Below are 20,811 nucleotides of genomic sequence, written 5' to 3'. Positions count from 1 at the left end.
GACATCGAGAACGATGATCTGAGACAACATGTTCGAGACCTCCAGCGCGACATCGAGAACGGTGATCTGCGACAACAGGTTCGATACCTATGGCGACGATTGGCGCGACTGGAGAAGCGTCGGGGAAAATATGAAATTTGGAGAAAAAAAAAATCTTGGACCAAATTTCAACCAAGTGAATCATTCGAAATCTAGTAAATAGTCCACATTAAACAGAAATACTTGAAACAAAAAAAAATTGCAGTTCAAGGGTTAAAAGTATAGAGGTAATGAAATGCACATTATTTTTTCAATATTTACACATGTTGCATCAGTAGAAACCATTTATGGGCTTCTTGGTATGATGGAATGGAATGAAGGAATGAAATGTGATTCCTACTTCCATTCTATTCATTTGCTTGGTGTGATGGAATGAACGAGTGAATGGATGAAAATGCAAGGGGAATCCAAGGAAATTGATATTTCATTTCTATCTTCATTCCATTCCACCCTCATTTCATTCCATCATACCAAGCATTAGAGATGGTGTAAAGTATTACGATCTCACCTCAACTTATAAATACTGATATCTTCTTCTATTTCAAATTTCAATATTAGTATAGCCCCAAGAATTTCCACCATACTGCCCCTACACCTCCCCATATCACTATATTGACAATCGCCATGATGAATCCCAACCTGAATACATCTGGTAGATCCATATATCCAGCTGCATGAATTTTAATGCGAAATTAGTAAGATAAGAGAAAGAAAGAGAAATAGTTAAAGCGTGTTAGTAGACACTGAAATCCACGTCATTAGTAGTAGTTAAAGCGTATTAGTAGAGAGTGAGACTCACGTCAAGTAGTAGTTATGTATGGTGTAAAAGTTTCTAAAATAAAGTTGACTAATTCAGATAATATGGACCAAAATGGCAAAAGTGAACTTTTTTTTTTTTTTTTTAGGGAAGAGTTGTAGTAGTGAAGACACAAATTACCTCCAAAATAAACAGCAGCCTGGCCGCTGCTGTAATGCGTCAAAGCGCCAAACAAGCTGGTGTTGTAAGCAAGCGCCAACACCGAGAGGCCGCCGGGCACCCCGGAGGCCAAGTGCATGCCAAGAAACGCGGCGTAGAGTGCCCCGACGTGGCCCGTCTGGCTGGCGAACATGTAGTGGATGGAGAAGTAGGCCAGCTGAAGAAGTACAAGCTCGAGCGGCCAGCTCAGCGACAGCGACACCAACGACATGGACACGTAGTTCGACAACCAGGTCACGATGCCGAGCGCACTCAGCTGCTCGGACATCCCCACCACAATCGCGAACCAAGCGAACGTGTCCCAAGCCGACTTCTCGCTCAAACAGTCGTCCCATTCCAGCACGCCCGTTAGCAGCAGGATTGATAGCCCAAGCATTGCAGCCACCACATTAGCAATGCCGATGGCGTCCCTGTAGATGATGATGATTGATCAGTGGCGGATCTAGACCAAATTTTTGCTGTCTTTAACATAAAGACTAGCAACGGTGGTGTGATTACGACTTACCCAAAAACCCAAAGGGAAACTGCGAGGAGCATCGTGACGATCATGATGAGTTCGTTCGTCGTGAGAGGTCCCATGAGGTGTAGTTTCTGCGCAGCGATGGCGGGGGCGTCTGGTGTTTCTTTGATTTCCGGTGGACAGAGGTTGTATAGAATCAACGGTGTCGATAGAAGCGAAACGAACGCAGGTAAACTAGCTGCTTCGAACCAAGACAGCCATGGATTCGAGATTGCAACACCGAGTTCCTCTGCTAGTTTCAGACATAGTAGGTTTTGAGCAGCTGCAGTGAGGAACAGAGCACTCGAGTTACCAGACGCCTGAAACTGCGTGTGGACTAGAAAGGAGCCGAGTTTCTTCATGGAAGGCTCTCCCGGGAAGCTTCCGGCTGAGAGGGATAGCGACTGGATGATGGGTAGGAAGACACCGCCTGCTCGGGCGGTGGTGCTTGGCATTGCTGGAGCAATCAAGGCCTCGCTCAGAGTCAGTCCATAGGAGAGGCCGAGGGTGCTCTTCCCCAGCCACTTGACGAAGTACATGGCAATGCGGTCGCCTAGGCCTGTCTTCACGAAGGCACGGGCGAAGAAGAAAGAGATGGTGATCAGCCAGATTACCTCGTTCGTGAAGGCGGAGAAGGCTGCGGGAAAGGGGAGGGTGTCGGTGAGGACAGCCGTGGTGAGGCCGAGGAAGGCCCACGCGCCGACGGGGAGGGGGCTGAGGACGAGGCCGGTGATGGTGGAGAGGAATATGGAGAGGAGCTGCCATGCTTGGGGGCTGAGATCAGAGGGCCTTGGGACGAGGAAGTAGAGAATGGCACCTACGGCGAGTGAGATTGTTAATGGGATCGGTTTGGCGCCTTGTTGAGGTGGAGGAGGGGATGGCGGCGGCAGTGGAGGTGGCGGTGGTGGTGGAGCAGGAGGTGCGGTTGAGGACGAGGAGAGGGGGGATGTGATGGATTTCTTCCGAGTTTTGTGGAGGAGGTGGGATCTTTTGTGGTTGTGGTGGAAGACATGGATAGAGTATATGTGGAAGCTAGGGGAGGTGGAGCCGGAAGAGCGACGGAAGCCGATGTGAGAGAGGGAGCGGCGGAAGGAGGCAGGCCGAGGAGAGAGAAGAGTGGCCTCCATTGTTGCTGCAACGAAAGGGAAACTCTACATCAATGGTGCAGTGTGTGGAAAACACACAGGCTCTGAAAGTGAAAGCAGAGGAACATGTGGACAATTTTTACATTTGTCTTCTTTTTGTTTGATATTTTTTCACAAGAGAAAACGTGTTTTTGTTATAATGAAACAAAATAGAGAAAAAGTAAAGGCGCCACACGATTATTACTGATATCACTGATTTGAATTTACAAGTAAAATTTTTAAAGGTCTTCCATCATAGTAACTAATAAAGTTTCGAATCAATTTACTCAAGGCATTGAGCACGTATCTTAAACAAGCAGAAACATGATGCTGTCGAAAGACTAATTCCGTCTTCGGCCAGTCTTTGTGCGCCTTTTGCCGTTGCCAGATGATGACGGGTTTGCTTCTACAGGCAAAACAGTCCCCCCTTTAAGGCTATCCGAGTCTCCCGTGCTTGCGACCATTTTCTGGGCTTCCAGGAAAACCTTTAGGTCTCTTATCTGCAGCATAACGGCTTAGTTTAGTTAGGCCCGAAAAATACGGATACAGTTGCACAATATGGTACAGTGAAACAGATACCTGTTCTTGCAGATCTACAATATGTTCATCCTTCGACTTGAGGCGTGATTTTTCCCTTCAGAAATTAAATTTTGAGATGAACATGTTAAAATGGTGAATGTCGAGCACTACATTTTGCATTCATGTATGTGGATATCATAGATGGAAATTTGTGCAAGTGAAGACTGAGGTTCAAGGACTAGGAGTCTAGGACACAGTCTGCCCGAAAAACGCAACAAGATGACCTCAAGGAGTTCATACTGCTTCAAGATATAAGCAATGAGAAGACATGCAGATGGAGAAACTCAGTTACCTTTCTTCAATTTCCTTATATGTATTCTGTAGCAATACTTGTTTCTTCATAAGCTCTTGATTCCTCTAAGGCAATGACAAAAAAGATGGCATCAGACAATTTCCAATTGAACTGAAAATAAGACTTGGTATGTAACGCGTAATTGATGGGAATGAAGTTTACAGTTGAAACAACTCTTTGTTCCTCTTCATATTTTTCCCATTTGTATTCGAGTTCAAGTGTTTTTGAAAATATGGCCTTGTCCACGGCTGTCTTTATTGAGCTCTCTTTTCCACTTTTCGCTTCAGCAAGCAATTTTTCATATTGCTGGTAGACAACATAAGGTAAAAATGGTAAGTATATCAAAAACATGCAACTTGATTCGCATCTCTAACTTCTTTTTTTAAGGGTTACTAGATACCTGTCTCTGCTCATCCAGCTGCATTGCAAGAAGATGGTTGTACTCGTCCAAAATCTATTGCCAAAGAAACAAAGAAATGACACAAGTCAACCTCTAAAAATCGAGACACTCTTTTGATATTCTAGTTGGCTCTACCTGACTAAATCACAAGGCAACTACTAACTAGGTCTTATAACTCGTACCAAATAACTAGAAGCTAAGGAAATCCCAACTTTTAAGCTTAGATCACATTCACGGCCACAAAAAAAATTGTACAACATCATTAAAATGGGCGAAAGTACCCCTTCAATTTTACTGCTGAAGAGGGCACCGGCCAATCCTTCATCTTCACTATATCCACATGTTCCGCATTCTTCAACTGAAGTGCACTGTGAATTTACGGCAACTGATTTGACACCAGCTTTTGAGTGATTCAACCGATGAACATATTTATCCCCAACATAATCCCAGATTTGTTGCTTTTCCAAGTCGAGAGAAAAATGGTGGTGCTTATCACTCCAATGCTCACTAGCATGACCTTGTTCGTATCTGTATAAACAAAACTACATAGTGAGATAATTTGACATCAATACATAAGAACAAGATCAATAAAACCACATAATTATATAGAGGTTCTGGGCCTTAAAATGAAGTATCTGAATCCCATAATAATTACCTTCCACATCCTAACAAACCACAGATCAAACAGATCCAAAGGTTCTCGAAAGTTCCACATATAGCACAGGCTGGCCTTTCATCTTGTTGTTGACAAAGTCGACATACCTGTGAGAGAAGACACAGAGAGCAAGCATATCCTGAGCTCTGGGAGAGAAGATATATTAAATCAAATGCAAAATAACTGGGAAAAAAAAGCAATATTGATGGGCATGACCATGACGGTTGACTGCATTTGAATTTAAATATCAATAATTTGTCCCGTATATCAGGGTTTGTCTCAATAGCTTCATGAAGGATTCGGCCTTTTCACTGCATAATGCATCTGGAACTATATATCATAAGAGGTGCTAACATCTTTTATTTTCCTATTTTTGATATTGAATGATACATAGGACCTAAAGAACTCATGAAATACAATTATTCAAACAGGTCTAAGTCTAATGCTCCTGAAGTGTAATGGCCATCAACTCAGGGCTAGAAACTGCCAGTAGATTGATCTGAACATTCTAAGCATGAAAGTCAATATACAGTACTCTTTCAAGATGCATAGTCGGATATGTGAACCATGTTCTTAATATGACTAAGTACATCTTACCAGGTGAGCAGAAAAAGTAACAAAAGGTACAATACTGAAATAGGTGAATAACTGACCGTGCAAGACAAGTATGTCCACTTCAAGACGCAAGAACAACGAAAAGAGTGGTCACACAACGTGCTCTGTATTCCACTAGTATCTGGGTCCAATCTCTCTAAAATTTTCATTAAAAAAGAATGCATCATCATGAGATTATGCTTAGATGCAAAATCACGTGCGCCTTCACAGGACAACACAAGCTAAAGACGAACAAATGCTCAGAGAAAACAACAAATTCAATCTTTCAGGCTAGCGGAGTGACTGACCAAGGCAAACAGGGCACGAGGGCAGTTCTGTATAATCCAGTGGAGGTATACTAGCAATCTCTGCAGAGTCTGTGTACTCGACAGATTGAGCAAAATATATATGGCAAACCTCAACCTGAAAGTATTACACCCCCAACAATTAGGAAGTGATGAATACATCAAGTGAACGAGCAACTATGGTTGTTAATACCTCGGTTGGCTTAAATCTTTTGCCATTATAACTACAATAGAACCCATCAGCTGACAACCGATCTTCTAATTTGATCAAAACACTGTACCTATCCTCCATAGCATCATTTCTAGCAGAAACAAAATTATGATCACACAACAAAACAAATTACCAAATCCATTGATAAACCAGATAATCAAACAACACATCAACTAGCAGATATTGGAGAGAAATTCCTTACCTTAAAAAGAGGATTTCTTTGAAGTGAGGGACCTCTTTTCCGCAGAAGAGGAGGAAATCATCTACGGACATATAATTGGGGACGGCAACTACAAATACGAGGGTGGTACGGGCGCTTACATTAGCGATGGTGATGGGCGGGGCGGAGCCGGATGGCAGCTGGCGGAAGAGGTGGGGGACGCCCATCAGTTGAGCAGGCCTCAGATCATCGTTCCGGTGGGCGGCGGAAATGAAGGTGGTGTGGAGCGGTTGAGGGAAATCGACGGTGTGGATTTTCAGGTTAAACATTTTCTTCCAATTCTCTCTGGTTCAGAAACTATAGAAAGGTTTTGGTGAAAGATTGAATGAGAAATTAGGGTTCTATAAAATCTTGGGGGACTTTGGGGATTGGTGGCTTTTTTTGGAGATTCCGATGACAATTGACAAATGATCAGTTGCTGACAAGTTTGCTCAGACAAAATAGAGGTGAAATGAGTCGGTGGAACGTGGATCTCTTTAGGATTTAGGATCTCTTTACCATTTTATGCTAATTATGAATTGGGACTCAAAATAAAAAAATATGACTCTTATTCATGGACAAAGGGTAAAATTACTAATTTTGAATAATTATAGTAATGGCTAAATTAATAATATTAAAATAGTTATATATATCAAATTATTAATTTAATCTTATTTCAAATTGAATATTAAATTTGTATATTGCATCATTTAAAAATTTATTTTATTAAATTTTTCTAATTTTATGATACGTGGCAAAGTGTATACTCTCATAAACATGTACTGCATTACCAATTATTTTTCAAAATGAATAATATTTTAATAAAAAATTGGTTAAATTCTAGTTGATTCCACAGAGTCTGAACAGAAAAATATCAAACTATGAAAATTCAATTTTTATCTACCGTCCTATGTGTCGAATATTTGTGGTCTATTTTGATTTGAGACTTTGTATTTAATAGTTTGGGCTGGTCCCAATTAATTAAATGCAGCAGCCCAATGTTTGGGTATGGGAAGCCCAAGTTGGCTTGACCCATTACTTACCTAGACCTCACCGATTGCTGCCACGTGGAGCTCTCACCCGGATCCTGAATTGAGGTCGTTGATCTTGAGCTGTGTCTGTTAAGTGAGAGGCCGACCTCTCACTTACCTCATTCATTCTAGACTCTTCTCTCTCTCACTCCAGAACTCTCTCTTCTCTTTCTCACTCTAGAACTCTCTCTGCTCTCTCTCTCTTCATTCTCTCTCTTTATTTCTCAGGCGGTTTTCGCCGATGAACTCCTCAGATCTTTGGTTACCACAGATCAATCCTTGTTTTAGTGGGTTTCATCGGTTTATATCTTGAGTTTGGAGACTTTCTCGGTTTCCATCAAAGTGCTTGGTTGATCCTCACCTAGGGTTTGAATATGGTGAAAATTTGACTTTGAAGAAGTGAGAACTTGTGAGGATCTTGTGAGTTTCTGGTGATTGTGAGTTGTTCTGGCGATTTGGTGGCAGTTGGTGCAGCTAGGGTCTCAGACCTAATATTCAAAGGTTTCTAATCTTGTGACTTGTGGTAGAAGCGTGTGGCCGTGTGGGGAGGTCTTTGGCCTAGTGTAGTGTTACTGTTGTGACCTGAGCCATATTCCTACTGTTCTTGCTTAGTTGTTTTGTCTGTTGCTATTACTTAGATCCGGAAGGAACTTGTATTGTTATACTATAACTACTCCATTGAGTGTGCAGGGTTCTAAATCGGAGTAAGCTTGGAGTAGATATTAGGCTTCAGTCTGTGATAGAGCTTAGATTAGAACGAATACTTGTAATAGTTAGTTAGTATTGTAGTTTCTTGTAATATTGTATTGTTTGCTTTGTAATTGACTTGTAACTCTGAGATTAGCCACCCCAGACCAATTTCAATAAAAGAGGTCCCAGTAATTAGTGAATCCCGAGTGATCTGATCCTTACACTATGTATGTACAAAACGACGTACTTGGTGATACTTAAAACAATGTTGCTTAATCCGATTTTTTTTTATTATATTTCCATTTTCTATTTTATTATTTTAATTAAATAAAGAAAACATGCATTAGATTCCTACACTGACGTTATTGATAATTAATGAATATTATATTTCCATTTTCTATTTTATTATTTTAATTAAATAAAGAAAACATGCATTAGATTCCTACATTGACCTTATTGATAATTAATGAAGACCTTATATATGGTTTGTAATCATAATAGCTTTTTCTTATCTATATAGTTTTCTTTTTGTTTTGTTTTATACTCTATGGTTTGTAATCATAGATAGCTTTTTCATATCTATATAGTTTTCTTTTTGTTGTGTTTTATAGTACTACCTTTCTTTTTTTTGCCATTTTATTTCTTATTATTCTCCCCTAAAAGATATGTAAAACAAGATAAGAAATACGGGCTTCATGTCAAGATATGCAGAGATATGATTTTTTTCCGTTGTTGTTTGATAGAAAAGAAATTATCTAAATTTGTATTGTGTATTAAATAACATGGCTTAACTTGACAAATTGGTGAGATACATAAATAAGGTTAATGTTATAATTTTGATAAGATTAGATAGGGCCCTGATCTTATATTGGGCTTTGAGTTAAGTTTAACTATGATATCAAACAATTAGAAATGTCCATATATAATTCTATATCTTGGTATTACTAACTTATCAAACGTGCCCTAATTGTATAGAAAAACCCTTTCATCGTGGGCTTTGTTCAGAGTCCACAATTTCCTTCCCGAACCTAACAAACTCAAATGAATTACTATAAAACAACTAAATCTATTGGCCTAATGCAACATAAACTTGAATGCGTTTGGACATGACACTCTACGCATTATTAAGTTCGTAGATAACATCAATTGGGCAAATGTAACATAATATTGAATAAATTTAAATGTTGTTGGAGATGACACCTTAGTCTAACAAACCATGATTAAGTTGGGCAAATGCAAACATGAAATTGAATAAACTTAAAAGCTATTTGGACATGACACTTCAGTATAACAAAAGTTGGAAGATACAAGAATTGGGTAAATGTAACATAAAATTGAATAAACTTAAATGTATTCGGGCATGACACTTTAACCTAATAAACATTATGAAGTGGGAAGATACATCGATTTGACTGATGTGGAAAATGAAATGATTTTCTATGTTTATAAAGAAATTATTTCGTAGAAAATGCCTCGTGGCATTGGCAATGCCACATTTGAATTTAGGTGGAATAATTCATTCTCTAGCTTGGTAGTAGGTAGGAATGGATGAGGACCAAGCCATGGATATGGAAGATTACAGATATTGTGTATATTTATAATAAGTTGACATTTCTTAAATAACTATATAAAAATATAAAGTGCGTGAATCATAAACGCTTCCATCCAATTAGCACAAAAATTATTCAAATTCTAGTCAATTCCACGCTTTATAAATCTAAAATAAAATCACAAAAGATAAAACTTTTATAATTATATCACTCTTCTAATATTTTTTATGAATTACGCGTTGACATGATAATCGATTTAAAATTAATAAATCATCGATAGGTAAAATAACATCTAATTAAGTTTAAAATAACGTTTGATCCACATATTTTAAACATTAATATGTTAATAAATAACTTACTTATTTAAAAAAATTTATTATGATTTATTTTTATTTGGCAAAATTAGACTATCTTCTTCCTTAATTTATTTAGCAATCGGTAAATTTATATGGCAATTTGTAGGTATAAAATCTGAGTCCATTGACAATCTCATCCCTTCACTCTCCCCACATCACTCCCACCTAATTTTCCATCTCAGGGAGAAAACATGCAAGCAAAAGCAATGGCTCTGACACACGCCGCCGCCGCCGCACCGGGGCTGCCGAATTCCTTCCTCCGCCCGAGCCCCAGCCTCAAACACCCATCTCCCACCAAACCCTCCTCTCTCACCGAACCCAGATCAAGAACCATCTCCGCCGTCCTATCCTCCAAAAAGCCGCCGCCCACCGCCGCCCCGCCTTCGAAAAGCTGGAGTCTTGACAGCTGGAAATCCAAGAAGGCCCACCAAATCCCGGAGTATCCCGATAAAACCACCCTCGAATCAGTCCTCAAGACTCTCGAATCCTTCCCTCCGATCGTTTTCGCCGGAGAGGCCCGCAGCCTCGAGGAGCGGTTGGGGCAGGCGGCGCTCGGAAACGCCTTCCTTTTGCAGGGCGGCGATTGTGCTGAGAGTTTTAAGGAATTTAGTGCTAATAATATTAGGGATACCTTTAGAGTGCTGCTGCAGATGGGTGTTGTGCTTATGTTTGGTGGTCAGATGCCTATTATTAAGGTATTTCAATTCCCCCTTTTTTTTCTGGAATTTTGAAGTACTGTTATTTTACAAATTAAATTGAAATTTGTGAATGGATGTTCCACTCTGTGTTTCTCCAGAACCTTAGTTAAATATGAGTAAACATCATTAGTTTGTGATTCTTGTTGCAATGGGTTCTTTTGAAATGCAGCCAGTGATAACTGATATGGCATTTGTATTAGTATTGATGATAAAAAAGTAATCTTTTAGTTGATGTTTGAATTGGTTTTAGCTGATAAGATGAAAATCATAAGAGACTTAATTACTCATGTTACCTCAATTTATTACGGATGTGCTTGTGAGTAGCGAAATCAGTGTGTTATCTCCTTCTGAAGTGGTAAGAACAAGGAGAATGTTTACACCCATATGCTCGTTACTCGATAAATATACCAACTTCAATGTCCTTGGTTGGTTGTTATCTAAATACTGTAGTATCTATTTGCTTATCCATGAGTTGGCTCTTTCTATGATTCGTTTGCCATCATGATATGGAGATTTAGCGAATGAATTTGATATATCGGAATTCCTCTGCAGGTCGGAAGAATGGCAGGGCAATTTGCTAAGCCAAGATCTGATCCATTTGAGGAGAAGGATGGTGTGAAGCTGCCAAGTTACCGTGGTGATAATGTCAACGGTGATGCTTTTACTGAGAAATCAAGAATTCCAGATCCCGAGAGAATGATAAAAGCTTACACCCAATCTGTGGCGACACTCAACCTGCTCAGAGCATTCGCAACTGGAGGGTACGCTGCCATGCAGAGAGTCACCCAGTGGAACCTTGATTTCACCGAACACAGTGAGCAGGGTGATAGGTATTCACTCTACTAGTTTCCTTTATTCTGGACTTTTTCACTCTGCTGTTTTGGTCTTGTTTTCTGAGTATGACAGTTTCATTATTGCTATTTTTAAAAGGTATCGTGAGCTGGCTAATCGGGTTGATGAGGCTCTTGGTTTCATGGCATCCTGTGGTCTTACTGCTGACCACGCTCTGATGACCACTACGGAGTTCTGGACATCACATGAGTGCTTGCTTTTACCTTACGAACAAGCACTTACAAGAGAGGACTCGACATCCGGTCTGTATTACGACTGCTCTGCCCACATGATTTGGGTCGGGGAAAGAACAAGGCAGTTAGATGGTGCCCATGTCGAGTTCTTAAGAGGAGTTGCCAACCCTCTTGGAATCAAGGTGTGCTGCTTTATATTTCACGTGATTCTCTTAGGGAGCGTTTACTTTTTGTGATAGATTGATAAAACTTAAGATTGAGTGTTTGGCAAATAGAGTGGTCAAACAAGCTCAAAATTGATCAATCTATCAAATAAACAATGAATAAGCTTGGATCATTTTTATCAATCCATCCTAACACGCAAAGTAAATGCCGCCTTAGTATTCCTCTGAACTTTTGTTGATCATGATGGTGCAGGTTAGTGATAAGATGGATCCTAATGAACTAGTGAAACTCATTGATATCCTGAATCCTGACAATAAACCTGGAAGAATCACGGTGATCGCCAGAATGGGGGCTGAGAACATGAGAGTGAAACTCCCGTATCTGATTAGGGCTGTTCGCAGAGCAAGTCAAATTGTCACTTGGGTCAGCGACCCTATGCATGGAAACACAATCAAAGCTCCTTGTGGACTCAAGACCCGCTCCTTTGATGCTATCAGGGTACATTCGTTACCTTCTCTTTTTCATCCTTCTTGCATTCCCTTAGGCCTTGAAGTTGCTTCAGTAAGTTTTATAGCACTATTTTTGTAACGTCCCGAGCCTAGGCTATGAAGTAACACAACAGAATGGACTCTGGTAGGAACTAACATCTGTGTTTGCCTTCCATAAACCTAAGTTTCTAGGAGATCCATTGTACATATAATATATATATATATATATAGCCATTTTGATTGCCTAGTTGCATTTGAACTTGTATTCATATGGTACCCCTTTTCACTAATATCTAGGTGGGAAGGCAAGGCTTCAATAGTAACTCCAACCAATTACGAGAAACAATATTTTACTACTTTATGTATCGTGTTACTATTTGTACAGTATTTATTATAAGAAAGTCTGTCATTGATATCATGGAACTATGTTCTGAAGTTCTTTACAGTTTATACTTGATATGTTGAACTGATTGAGAGGGGATTGTTGGCAGGCTGAGGTGAGAGCATTCTTCGACGTACATGATCAAGAAGGAAGCCATCCAGGAGGCGTGCATTTGGAGATGACTGGACAAAATGTTACAGAGTGTGTTGGAGGGTCTCGAACGATCACCTACAATGATTTGAGCTCACGCTATCACACCCACTGTGACCCGAGGCTCAATGCTTCCCAGTCACTCGAGCTTGCCTTCATCATCGCAGAGCGACTTAGAAAGAGACGAATCGGATCTCAGCGGTTTCCATCTCTCAGGGTGTAAGAGTTATGGCATTGCTTGTGTGAAATCTTGAAATGTTAATGTTGCTCAAAAGTTGTGTTACTCTGCAACTATGGTGTTTTATAGTCATTCCGTCATGTTTATCGCGAATTGTTCGTATATGTATATGTTCTCGTATATTGGGCCGCGGTTAAGAGTTTGCTTCTATGCGTTTGTGTAGCAAGAGTGTAACAGATATTTCAGACAAACACTCAAGAGGGTGTTCATTGTTGTAGAAATAATCGTCTCTGTTTCTGGTAAAAAGTTGTCTGAATCCATACCTTGTTATATTCATTTACGGCGTTTATTTAAATCAAAGTGTAGTTATACAGAGTAATTATTAGTGGCCCATTAATCTTGGCCCAATACTTAAGCCCAATCCCCGAAACCCATTACCCCTTGTTGGGCTGATTGTTTCTTTGTCTTCTCTTCTCAGTTTCCTGTGATAATGTGCGAGTGCGAAGCTCTTAGTGGTTCAGCCTTCTTGGCTGTTTGACCACGAATATTAGCGGTTCAAATCATTTTATCGAGAGGGGTTCTCTAGATCGATAAAATATTTATTTTCCGAACAAATATGATACGCATGAATACAAGTTATGTCTTAGAATGAAAACAATTCTGAATCTGCTTTGATTAGGACAAGGAAGCTATAAGTGAGGCACCTATGAATCTCATGGAGAGTTCGATCCTGGCTCAGGATGAACGCTGGCGGCATGCTTAATACATGCAAGTCGGACAGGAAAAGGTGTTTTCAATGGCAGACGGGTGTAACTGACCGGTTGGTTCATCGAAACCAAAGCCGACAGTCAAGGGGTTAAGCCAGTGCTACTCCTTTCCTTTGGTATACCTTACCTATACCATCTGTAAAAGTTTGCATCACGAAAGATCTGTGGTTGTATGACTTTTAGCCTTCACTTCGTTTACTTTTATCCCGTAATCGTTTGTGATAAGTTGTTTTACAAATATTTTTTCTAGTTATCAACTTTGTAGCTTTTTTCCGTCATATTTTGATCTGTCGTGAGGGTTGATCTCCTAACATTTATTCGTTTTAAAAAAATCTCGGCCAGTGAATCCTGCTGATCTGATCCTTGCAAGTGACAAAATGTCTCAATCGTGATCTACATATATGACTAAGTCACAAAGATTATTAAATGAAAAACCCAATATTTGGGGTTATAAATTGCGATGATGAATTTATTAGCAATCAACATCCATTGCCAGCCAGCAATTGCATGCATATAAACCAACTTGATGTTTTTGTAGTCGACCTTCGAGTTTTACTTAGATTCGATGTATATTGTTCTGTTTCGCTGTCTGAGCGTGTACACGATGACGATGCAGTTAGTGGACTCAAATTTAGTTCTAAATAAATAGTGTAAAATGATTTATATACGTTGTTTGTACGAGGATGATAAAATTAGTGGGCTCAAATTTATTAATTAAAGTCTCAAATTTAAAAAGCATGTGGGATTCTCGTGACAAAACAAGTTGCATGCAGAAAGGATAAGAATATGAATAGTAATTTAGCTACAAGTCCCATGTTTATAGTCTACCAATTTTTTAAAAAAATACTATAGCTCATGCTTCTCTGGATTGTTACTTTTATCATATATGCCAATGCCATTATGCCACTACAAAACAAACACAAATAGCGATCTTAGCTTAATCAAGTGGATTAATTATTGATTCACTTTACATTATTTTTACGATCAAGTGGATTGATTCACTTCTGCATAGCAATTAGCATTAACAATGAAATAGTACTCTTTACAAAAATTATAACTTTAATTAATTTAAATTATTCATATGATATTGATTATTCTTGAAATGATATAATCTCAACTACTTTCACCAATTGAATGTGGATTTTTTTATTGATGGAATTGAAATGCTTCATCCCTTCTTTCATAGTTGGAAAACTTCTTTTCGGTAGTGCGATTTAAAATGGATGTTTAGTGTGCTAAGTGGGTATATAATAGATAAGTAAGAGAAAGAAAAAAATAGATAGAATAAAGTTATAGAAGCGTATAAAGTAGAAAGAATAAAGTAAAACAGAGAATAAAGTGAGAAATACAAAATAAGTTAATTATCATATATGAAAATGACTCAACTATAAAAAAAAATTCTGAAATAACAAAATGACTGAACTATAAAGGAACGGAAGGAATATATTGTTATATAACATTTACTATAATTTTTCATAAAAACAATATGGGATTGAAGATTTTAGTTGCATGTGAAGTTTGAAAGACTACCACAGAATTTTGACTTTTTGAGTATCATCTCATTTTAGAACTTGAAAAAACACCTTTTCTTTGTATGCTAATTTTATCTACAACTTGGGACTATTAGAAACTAGAGAAAGGCAACATATTTGACTTTCTGAAAAACAAATAGTAATAAATTTTAATTGTGGTATGATAATGATATAAAAGTAATTATTTTTATTATGTTATGATTTTTATTGTACAAATATAAAATTAAAATGATGACCATATTAGCGCGTTCTAACATTAGGGAATCCTCAATGTGTATAAATTACGGAGTCTAAATTTGCAATATCACAACCAACGGCGGATCCAGGATATAAAACTCGTGGGATCGGACATAGTGAAAAATATATTACTATATATTTATTTAAATAATTATTATTTTAAAAAGTAAAAATATCTAAATGGAGTAATATTTTGAAAAAAAAACACATTAAAATTTAAGTAATACTATTATTTTTCATTATACACTTTAGTTGATTCTTACTAATATCCATATCACAAATTTATGTGCGTTCGGATTGTTTGTATTCTAAAGTATTTTTAAATTTGTGATACGTCATGTAATTTACAAACACTATCGTGTTGATTAATTTTTTTGCCAAAGTATATAGTACTTATATGCAAATACAGAAAACCAATCCCAATAAAATAGAGGAGGGATGACTTAAATTGTACTCCTTTCATCTCCTTTCATCCCACAAGAATATACACTCTTTTTTTTTTAGTCCGTCCCACCAGAATATATACTTTTTAATTTTGGAAAATCTCTTCTCTCTAATAAGTTTAGACGCATTCTCCACTAACAATACTTTAGTTATTTTTTCTCTCTACATCTCTTACCAATTTTACATTTAAACTCGTGTTAGTCTCCAATTAAAGTGCATATTATTTGGGGACGGAGTAAGTAATAAAAAACTATTATGTAATAAAATTTGTATTCAATACTTATATTGTATTTTTTGATGAAAATTGATAAAAATTAAAGTACTATGTACATAAATAATGAATATATTTATTCAGCTGTGATGATTTTCATAAAATATAATTCAATTCAAAAAATTAACTTAATTTGTGGAAGCCCAAATCCCCACATCTTTGTCCAAATCTCAAAAATGAAGACCGAATGAATCTCAAAATACAACGCATCTTCTTCCCCAAACTTCTCGTTCTGCAAAATTCTCACTTCTCCTCTTTCTTTCTTCCAAATTTCTTATCGAAATCTTATCAATTTTTTATCTACAATAATGATGTATATGTATATCTCTTCTCATTTTTGTTTCTCTAATTTTTAGTTTCATTGTCTTATCTGCTTCGGTTATGTGGAGAAGGCTACCATGGGGTCGGAGGCAGGGTTTTTGAGAGTCGGCACGCTGAGTAGTGGTATTTTCCGATGGTATTCATGGACTCACGGTGGGGTCGGCCGACCCCGCCCGACCTCACCTGGATCCGCCGATGATCACAACAAAAAGAACCGACAACAAAATACACATTTTGCTTCATTTTTTAGCAATACAAACCAAAAATGCTTATTTTTAGTAAGTTTATCCGGCAATATTCCAAATTTCTATAAATGGATATGCATAAATTAGGTTTCAGCCTTGGATCCATGCATGTATCTTCACTAAGGCAGATAAGTTTAGAAAAATTAGATTATCAACTTATTTCAGGATCATTTCATAGATTGAGATCGAATACTATATTTATACCGTCGCAAAATATCTGCTGTTTTCATTTTTGTTTGTTCACTAAAATTAATTTATTTCTATTTAAGATATAATCTAATAAATTTACTCCAAAAAATTAATTCTTTTATCTATATTTCTTTATTTTATTAATTTTGAATTAAATAAATACCCTTCTCTGTACATAGACTATGTAAATTAATGGAGTAATTAAATTCAGCAATGATTTTATAATGCAAATATTTGTTATTCGTCCTTTAAAGTCGATAAGATCGAATCTCTGCTATGCGGCTTTACTCCCCACTCTAGATTAATTTATCGATATTCAATTAAATTAATAAACCCCAAAATTACATTCCGCAGAATTATACCCTTTTTATACTTTTAAACCAAAAGCAAAAGCCCTCATCTAAATCATCTGATTTAGCACATTACTTTTCAAATTATTAATTATTATAGTATTTCCCTATTGCAAATCCCCACACATTTATCACATGACACAAAAAAAAAGAGATATACAAACAAGTAAAAAACCAACCCAACACAACACAAGCGCCGCATATTTACACACGTACACTTGCCCGCACCGGATCCCACCCCACCAACCCAACAAAATCACACAAGCGTCGCACACTGCGACGTCTTCGGGTCCCACATCGCCGGCAGCAGATACTTCCTCCCGTTCACCCCCTGCGCATTATAGCTCGCACCCGTGCTCTTATCCAATAATACGCTGCCAGGGTAACCCGGATACGCGCCCGACCCGAACACTCCCGTGCACGCGCTCACCGCCTCCAGAGGCGCCGCCGCCGATCCCTGAAAATACCCGTTGTTGAACGGATTCGTCACCGTTCCGGCGAGCACCGTCGCCAGATTGATCACCATGCCGTCGACGCCGACGTCGCCGTTCGGCGCGACGAGCGGCGGCGCCTGGGGGCCGTACGCCGGCTGGTGGAACGGCCACGCGCAGTAGCCCGGGCAGAAGGCGGCGGAGTTCCCCACCCACGCGTAGGCGAAGCGCGCCGCGCCGCGCGTGGCGCCGTGGCTGCCGCAGCGGCTGCGGCAGAAGCCGTCGACGGAGACGTCCGCCGCGGTCAGCACGACGTTGACCGTGCGCGGCGCGTGGCCGCCCTTCGCGGCGAGGTAGACGAGGTGCGAGTTTTTCAGGGATTTTCCGAGGGAGTAGGCCTCGTCGAGGAACTGCTTTCCGACGACCAGAGTCGACGCGCCGGTGCTGTACTTCTCCGTCGTCTTCCACCAGGCGGCGACGGAGGGCTTCGCCGGGGCGGCGGAGTTGAGGGATTGGATGAAATCGACGACGATTGAGCGCTGAGCAGGGGTGAATTTGCCGTACCAGATGAGGTTGACGGTGACGGAGCCTTTGAGGAGGGCGCCGTTGTGGTATTTGAGAATCAGCGGTTGCTCCTTCACCAGCGCCGCCGTGGAGAGGGTGGCGAAGAGGAGGAAGAGCGGGAGAGCGACAGTGGCAAAATGGTAATTTGAGGCCATGTTTTGGTAATTGGAATTGGATTGAGATGAAATTTGGTTTGATAATTGGAGTGCGAGTTTCAGCGGTATTTATATGAGATGGGAAAGAGGGAGACAGCTGTGAGGGAGGGAGTGTCAACATCAGCTTAGCCACGTGTGGAGATGCCATTGGCGCGGGGCCCACCTTTGCCAGGCTGTTACATTCCAACGTATGACGTGGATTTATTTTTGAATTTAAAAACTAAATGTCCATGTAAATCTGTTAAAAAGTTGGTGATATCTTGGAAATGGAAATTTTACTTGTTAAAATTGAATGACGTTTATTGCTCCAATTAACTCTATAATAATAAATCTTATTCGATAATAGTACATGTAAATCAACACTTCTTGAAGCCGTGTTTGTTGTTGTTCATTTTAAAATATTTAATTTTTGCAGTGGAATAGATAATTAAGTGATCCATATCAAAATTAATTTATATCTACATAACTTTAATAACTTCACACGGCTATGCTATATAAATATTTCATTAAATATGAGGTGTATGAAAAGAAATAGTGAGGATGGCGATAGTTAAGTCGATGCAGCTGACGTTGACTTGCGACTATGTATATGTTGGCCGGATTTGACCAAAACACGCAATGTTCTACTCTTAATTAATGGACTAATTAATGTCCTTAGTTAAACCTCCGATTATTATTTCTGGAGGTACAAAATAAATAATCATGCTTTCTGAGTTTGGCTCATATTATCATGATCCATCTCCTAAATTATGCCACAAGACAATTATTATAATTCTCTTTATTTAACATACCTTTTCACAAACCATATACTTAAATTTTGTGACAATTTTAATGAATTCTCAATGTTCGCAGAAAAATTGTAGTGGAGTATAATTTTTACCCCTTTAATGCTTTGTCTATGTATATATAATTTGTTTGCACCATCTATCCATGTATATATAAGGTACATAAATTAGAATTATTATAGCTACTCCATTCATTTCCTTGATCTAATTAATAGGTTTGTGTTAAAATGACAACCCCTCTTAAAATGATAACGTGACAACACTTATACAGCAATATTATAAACGCTACACAGCAATATCCAACACGTTAGACAGCAATCTCTAACGTGTTGGATATTGTTGTTCAAGAAAAATTGCTGTTTAAAGGCCAGCAGATTGCTGCCCGTCTTTTTTGGGGGTTTTTTTTTTTTTTTTTGCCACGTGGCAGCTTATTATTCGTCCACGTGTACAAATGATTGGCTAGGAATGGTGGTATGGTGTTATTTTAAGGGGTGGTGACACCCTAACATGCCCCCTAATTAATATTATCATATTTAGCCTTAATTATTAATTTAAGGCGCTGTTTCATTTCAATGTTACCCTAAGCATATACTCCAATATGTTATTTAAAAAATAAAATACTATTGCAGCAAGACTTCCCCCCTAAAATAAAATAAAATACTAGTACTAGCATTTTGTTGAAGAAGTGAATTTGGTAAGACTTCCCCCCTAAGATTCATATAATAAATTTTTTAGCTACATCTATTGATTGCAAAACCGCCCCATACTTGTTGTAGTTGTAGATGGATAGACATTAGTGTTGTCAAAATTAGAGCAACACTTCTTGCTCAAAAGTAACTACCCACACCATTGATATCATATGAGACTATTTTATAGTTGTATATAGTATACTAGTATTATTTTAGTTTTAATTTTAATTGAAAAATAAAACACAAAATTAGCTTGGAACAATGCCGAGCTGTTCTTCACTTTTCTCCCTATTATGAGACAATGGTCTATGGGTGGTTGGCTTATGAGATCATGATCTCACATATAGTACTGATTGTTAAATTAAATGATCCATTCGTGAAAATAAAATAATGCTTTTAAGCAATACCAATAAAAGATTATAATTATTGACAGAAACTAAAACCAGTTCTTATAATTTGATCAAATTTTATAAATATTAAGTTTAAACTTCTTAAAATATTAATCAACCAGACCAATCACCAACTTAATTTCTAATTGGTGGACACTTTGGAAAAGATTCAATGCTACCGACGTGAGTTGGACAAAATTAAGTATTCTTGGCATCTCTATTTATTTAGACAATAATGTATATATAGTACCCAACTATATGCTAAAATCAAATAGAAATTGCATTAAAATTATGATGATATTATTCAATTTGCATTCATGATGCCTGCTTGCTCAGTTTGATTAAATCTTCCTGATTTAGATTAGCATGCAGCCCCTACCTGCAGAATTGTACCCATCTGATTCAAAATTAATATTGCACTGTTCAATAAATCTAAATAAGGTTTTATGACATTATAATAATATAATGACCACAGCCTATAAATAAGAGCTATTTTTAGGTTTCATTTCTTTTAATAGGGGTAGACAATAGAATTGTTCCTTATACTACTATGTAACATTTGTTTTTTACCATAGATGTTATATAATTTGTTTTGTAATTAAATGGAGAAATAAAATAAAATAGAGAAAAAAATAGAGATGATACTCAGTTTTCATTTTAGGAATAATAGTACGTCATTTTTAGTGGGAAAATTTTAAAAAAAACATTTAATTTTTAATAGGACAAAGAGAGAGTATTTTGTTTTTTCAAACATAGAACGCTGAACGCATATATATATATTCCGTCAAAACACACACATATATTTGTGTTTCTTACTTTTATTAACAAGATAGCTATATAATTTTTACGATTAATA

At 38.0% G+C, this 20,811-nt stretch overlaps 4 protein-coding genes across 4 annotated transcripts; 1 reads left to right on the top strand and 3 right to left on the bottom strand.

Annotated features, from left to right (window-relative positions):
• Window positions 1-252: 252 nt before the first annotated feature.
• LOC125213253 (dicarboxylate transporter 2, chloroplastic-like) lies at window positions 253-2,675 on the bottom strand. Its single transcript, XM_048113691.2, has 3 exons — window positions 1,521-2,675; window positions 977-1,425; window positions 253-709 (listed from the first exon to the last, which is right to left on the bottom strand). Exons 1-3 carry the CDS (start codon window positions 2,639-2,641, stop codon window positions 594-596), a joined length of 1,686 nt encoding a protein of 561 aa, XP_047969648.1. The 5' UTR covers window positions 2,642-2,675; the 3' UTR covers window positions 253-593.
• Window positions 2,676-2,815: 140 nt separating this feature from the next.
• Window positions 2,816-6,310, bottom strand: BRIZ1 (zinc finger (ubiquitin-hydrolase) domain-containing protein). Its single transcript, XM_048113692.2, has 11 exons — window positions 5,877-6,310; window positions 5,657-5,765; window positions 5,467-5,581; window positions 5,218-5,315; window positions 4,565-4,671; window positions 4,191-4,437; window positions 3,910-3,963; window positions 3,672-3,815; window positions 3,510-3,574; window positions 3,218-3,272; window positions 2,816-3,138 (listed from the first exon to the last, which is right to left on the bottom strand). Exons 1-11 carry the CDS (start codon window positions 6,161-6,163, stop codon window positions 2,980-2,982), a joined length of 1,440 nt encoding a protein of 479 aa, XP_047969649.1. The 5' UTR covers window positions 6,164-6,310; the 3' UTR covers window positions 2,816-2,979.
• Window positions 6,311-9,630: 3,320 nt separating this feature from the next.
• On the top strand, window positions 9,631-12,906 carry LOC125213183 (phospho-2-dehydro-3-deoxyheptonate aldolase 2, chloroplastic-like). The gene is made up of 5 exons (XM_048113578.2): window positions 9,631-10,195; window positions 10,751-11,028; window positions 11,129-11,405; window positions 11,641-11,886; window positions 12,368-12,906. The coding sequence occupies exons 1-5, from the start codon at window positions 9,692-9,694 to the stop codon at window positions 12,629-12,631; spliced, it is 1,569 nt and encodes a 522-aa protein (XP_047969535.1). The 5' UTR covers window positions 9,631-9,691; the 3' UTR covers window positions 12,632-12,906.
• A 4,112-nt stretch (window positions 12,907-17,018) lies between these two features.
• Window positions 17,019-18,129, bottom strand: EXL2 (EXORDIUM like 2). Its single transcript, XM_048115941.1, has one exon. The coding sequence runs from the start codon at window positions 18,090-18,092 to the stop codon at window positions 17,199-17,201; it is 894 nt and encodes a 297-aa protein (XP_047971898.1). The 5' UTR covers window positions 18,093-18,129; the 3' UTR covers window positions 17,019-17,198.
• Window positions 18,130-20,811: the final 2,682 nt, after the last annotated feature.

Source organism: Salvia hispanica, chromosome 3, assembly GCF_029641045.1.
Source record: "Salvia hispanica isolate PSC_SH4W2 chromosome 3, Shi_PSC_v1, whole genome shotgun sequence".
NCBI classification, from domain to species: domain Eukaryota; kingdom Viridiplantae; phylum Streptophyta; class Magnoliopsida; order Lamiales; family Lamiaceae; genus Salvia; species Salvia hispanica.
This window is presented reverse-complemented; position numbering and strand designations above follow the sequence as displayed.

Excerpts from the sequence above, each read along its gene's own strand:
- LOC125213253 (XM_048113691.2), bottom strand. The coding sequence starts at position 2,641 with ATGGAGGCCACTCTTCTCTCTCCTCGGCCTGCCTCCTTCCGCCGCTCC. Across the intron at positions 1,426-1,520 it reads GTTTCCCTTTGGGTTTTTGG|GGACGCCATCGGCATTGCTA; the intron begins GTAAGTCGTAAT and ends CATCATCTACAG. Across the intron at positions 710-976 it reads GGCTGCTGTTTATTTTGGAG|CTGGATATATGGATCTACCA; the intron begins GTAATTTGTGTC and ends AAATTCATGCAG.
- BRIZ1 (XM_048113692.2), bottom strand. The coding sequence starts at position 6,163 with ATGTTTAACCTGAAAATCCACACCGTCGATTTCCCTCAACCGCTCCAC. Across the intron at positions 5,766-5,876 it reads AAAGAAATCCTCTTTTTAAG|AAATGATGCTATGGAGGATA; the intron begins GTAAGGAATTTC and ends TGTTTCTGCTAG. Across the intron at positions 3,139-3,217 it reads TTGTAGATCTGCAAGAACAG|ATAAGAGACCTAAAGGTTTT; the intron begins GTATCTGTTTCA and ends GTTATGCTGCAG.
- LOC125213183 (XM_048113578.2), top strand. The coding sequence starts at position 9,692 with ATGCAAGCAAAAGCAATGGCTCTGACACACGCCGCCGCCGCCGCACCG. Across the intron at positions 10,196-10,750 it reads GTCAGATGCCTATTATTAAG|GTCGGAAGAATGGCAGGGCA; the intron begins GTATTTCAATTC and ends ATTCCTCTGCAG. Across the intron at positions 11,029-11,128 it reads CACAGTGAGCAGGGTGATAG|GTATCGTGAGCTGGCTAATC; the intron begins GTATTCACTCTA and ends TATTTTTAAAAG.
- EXL2 (XM_048115941.1), bottom strand. The coding sequence starts at position 18,092 with ATGGCCTCAAATTACCATTTTGCCACTGTCGCTCTCCCGCTCTTCCTC.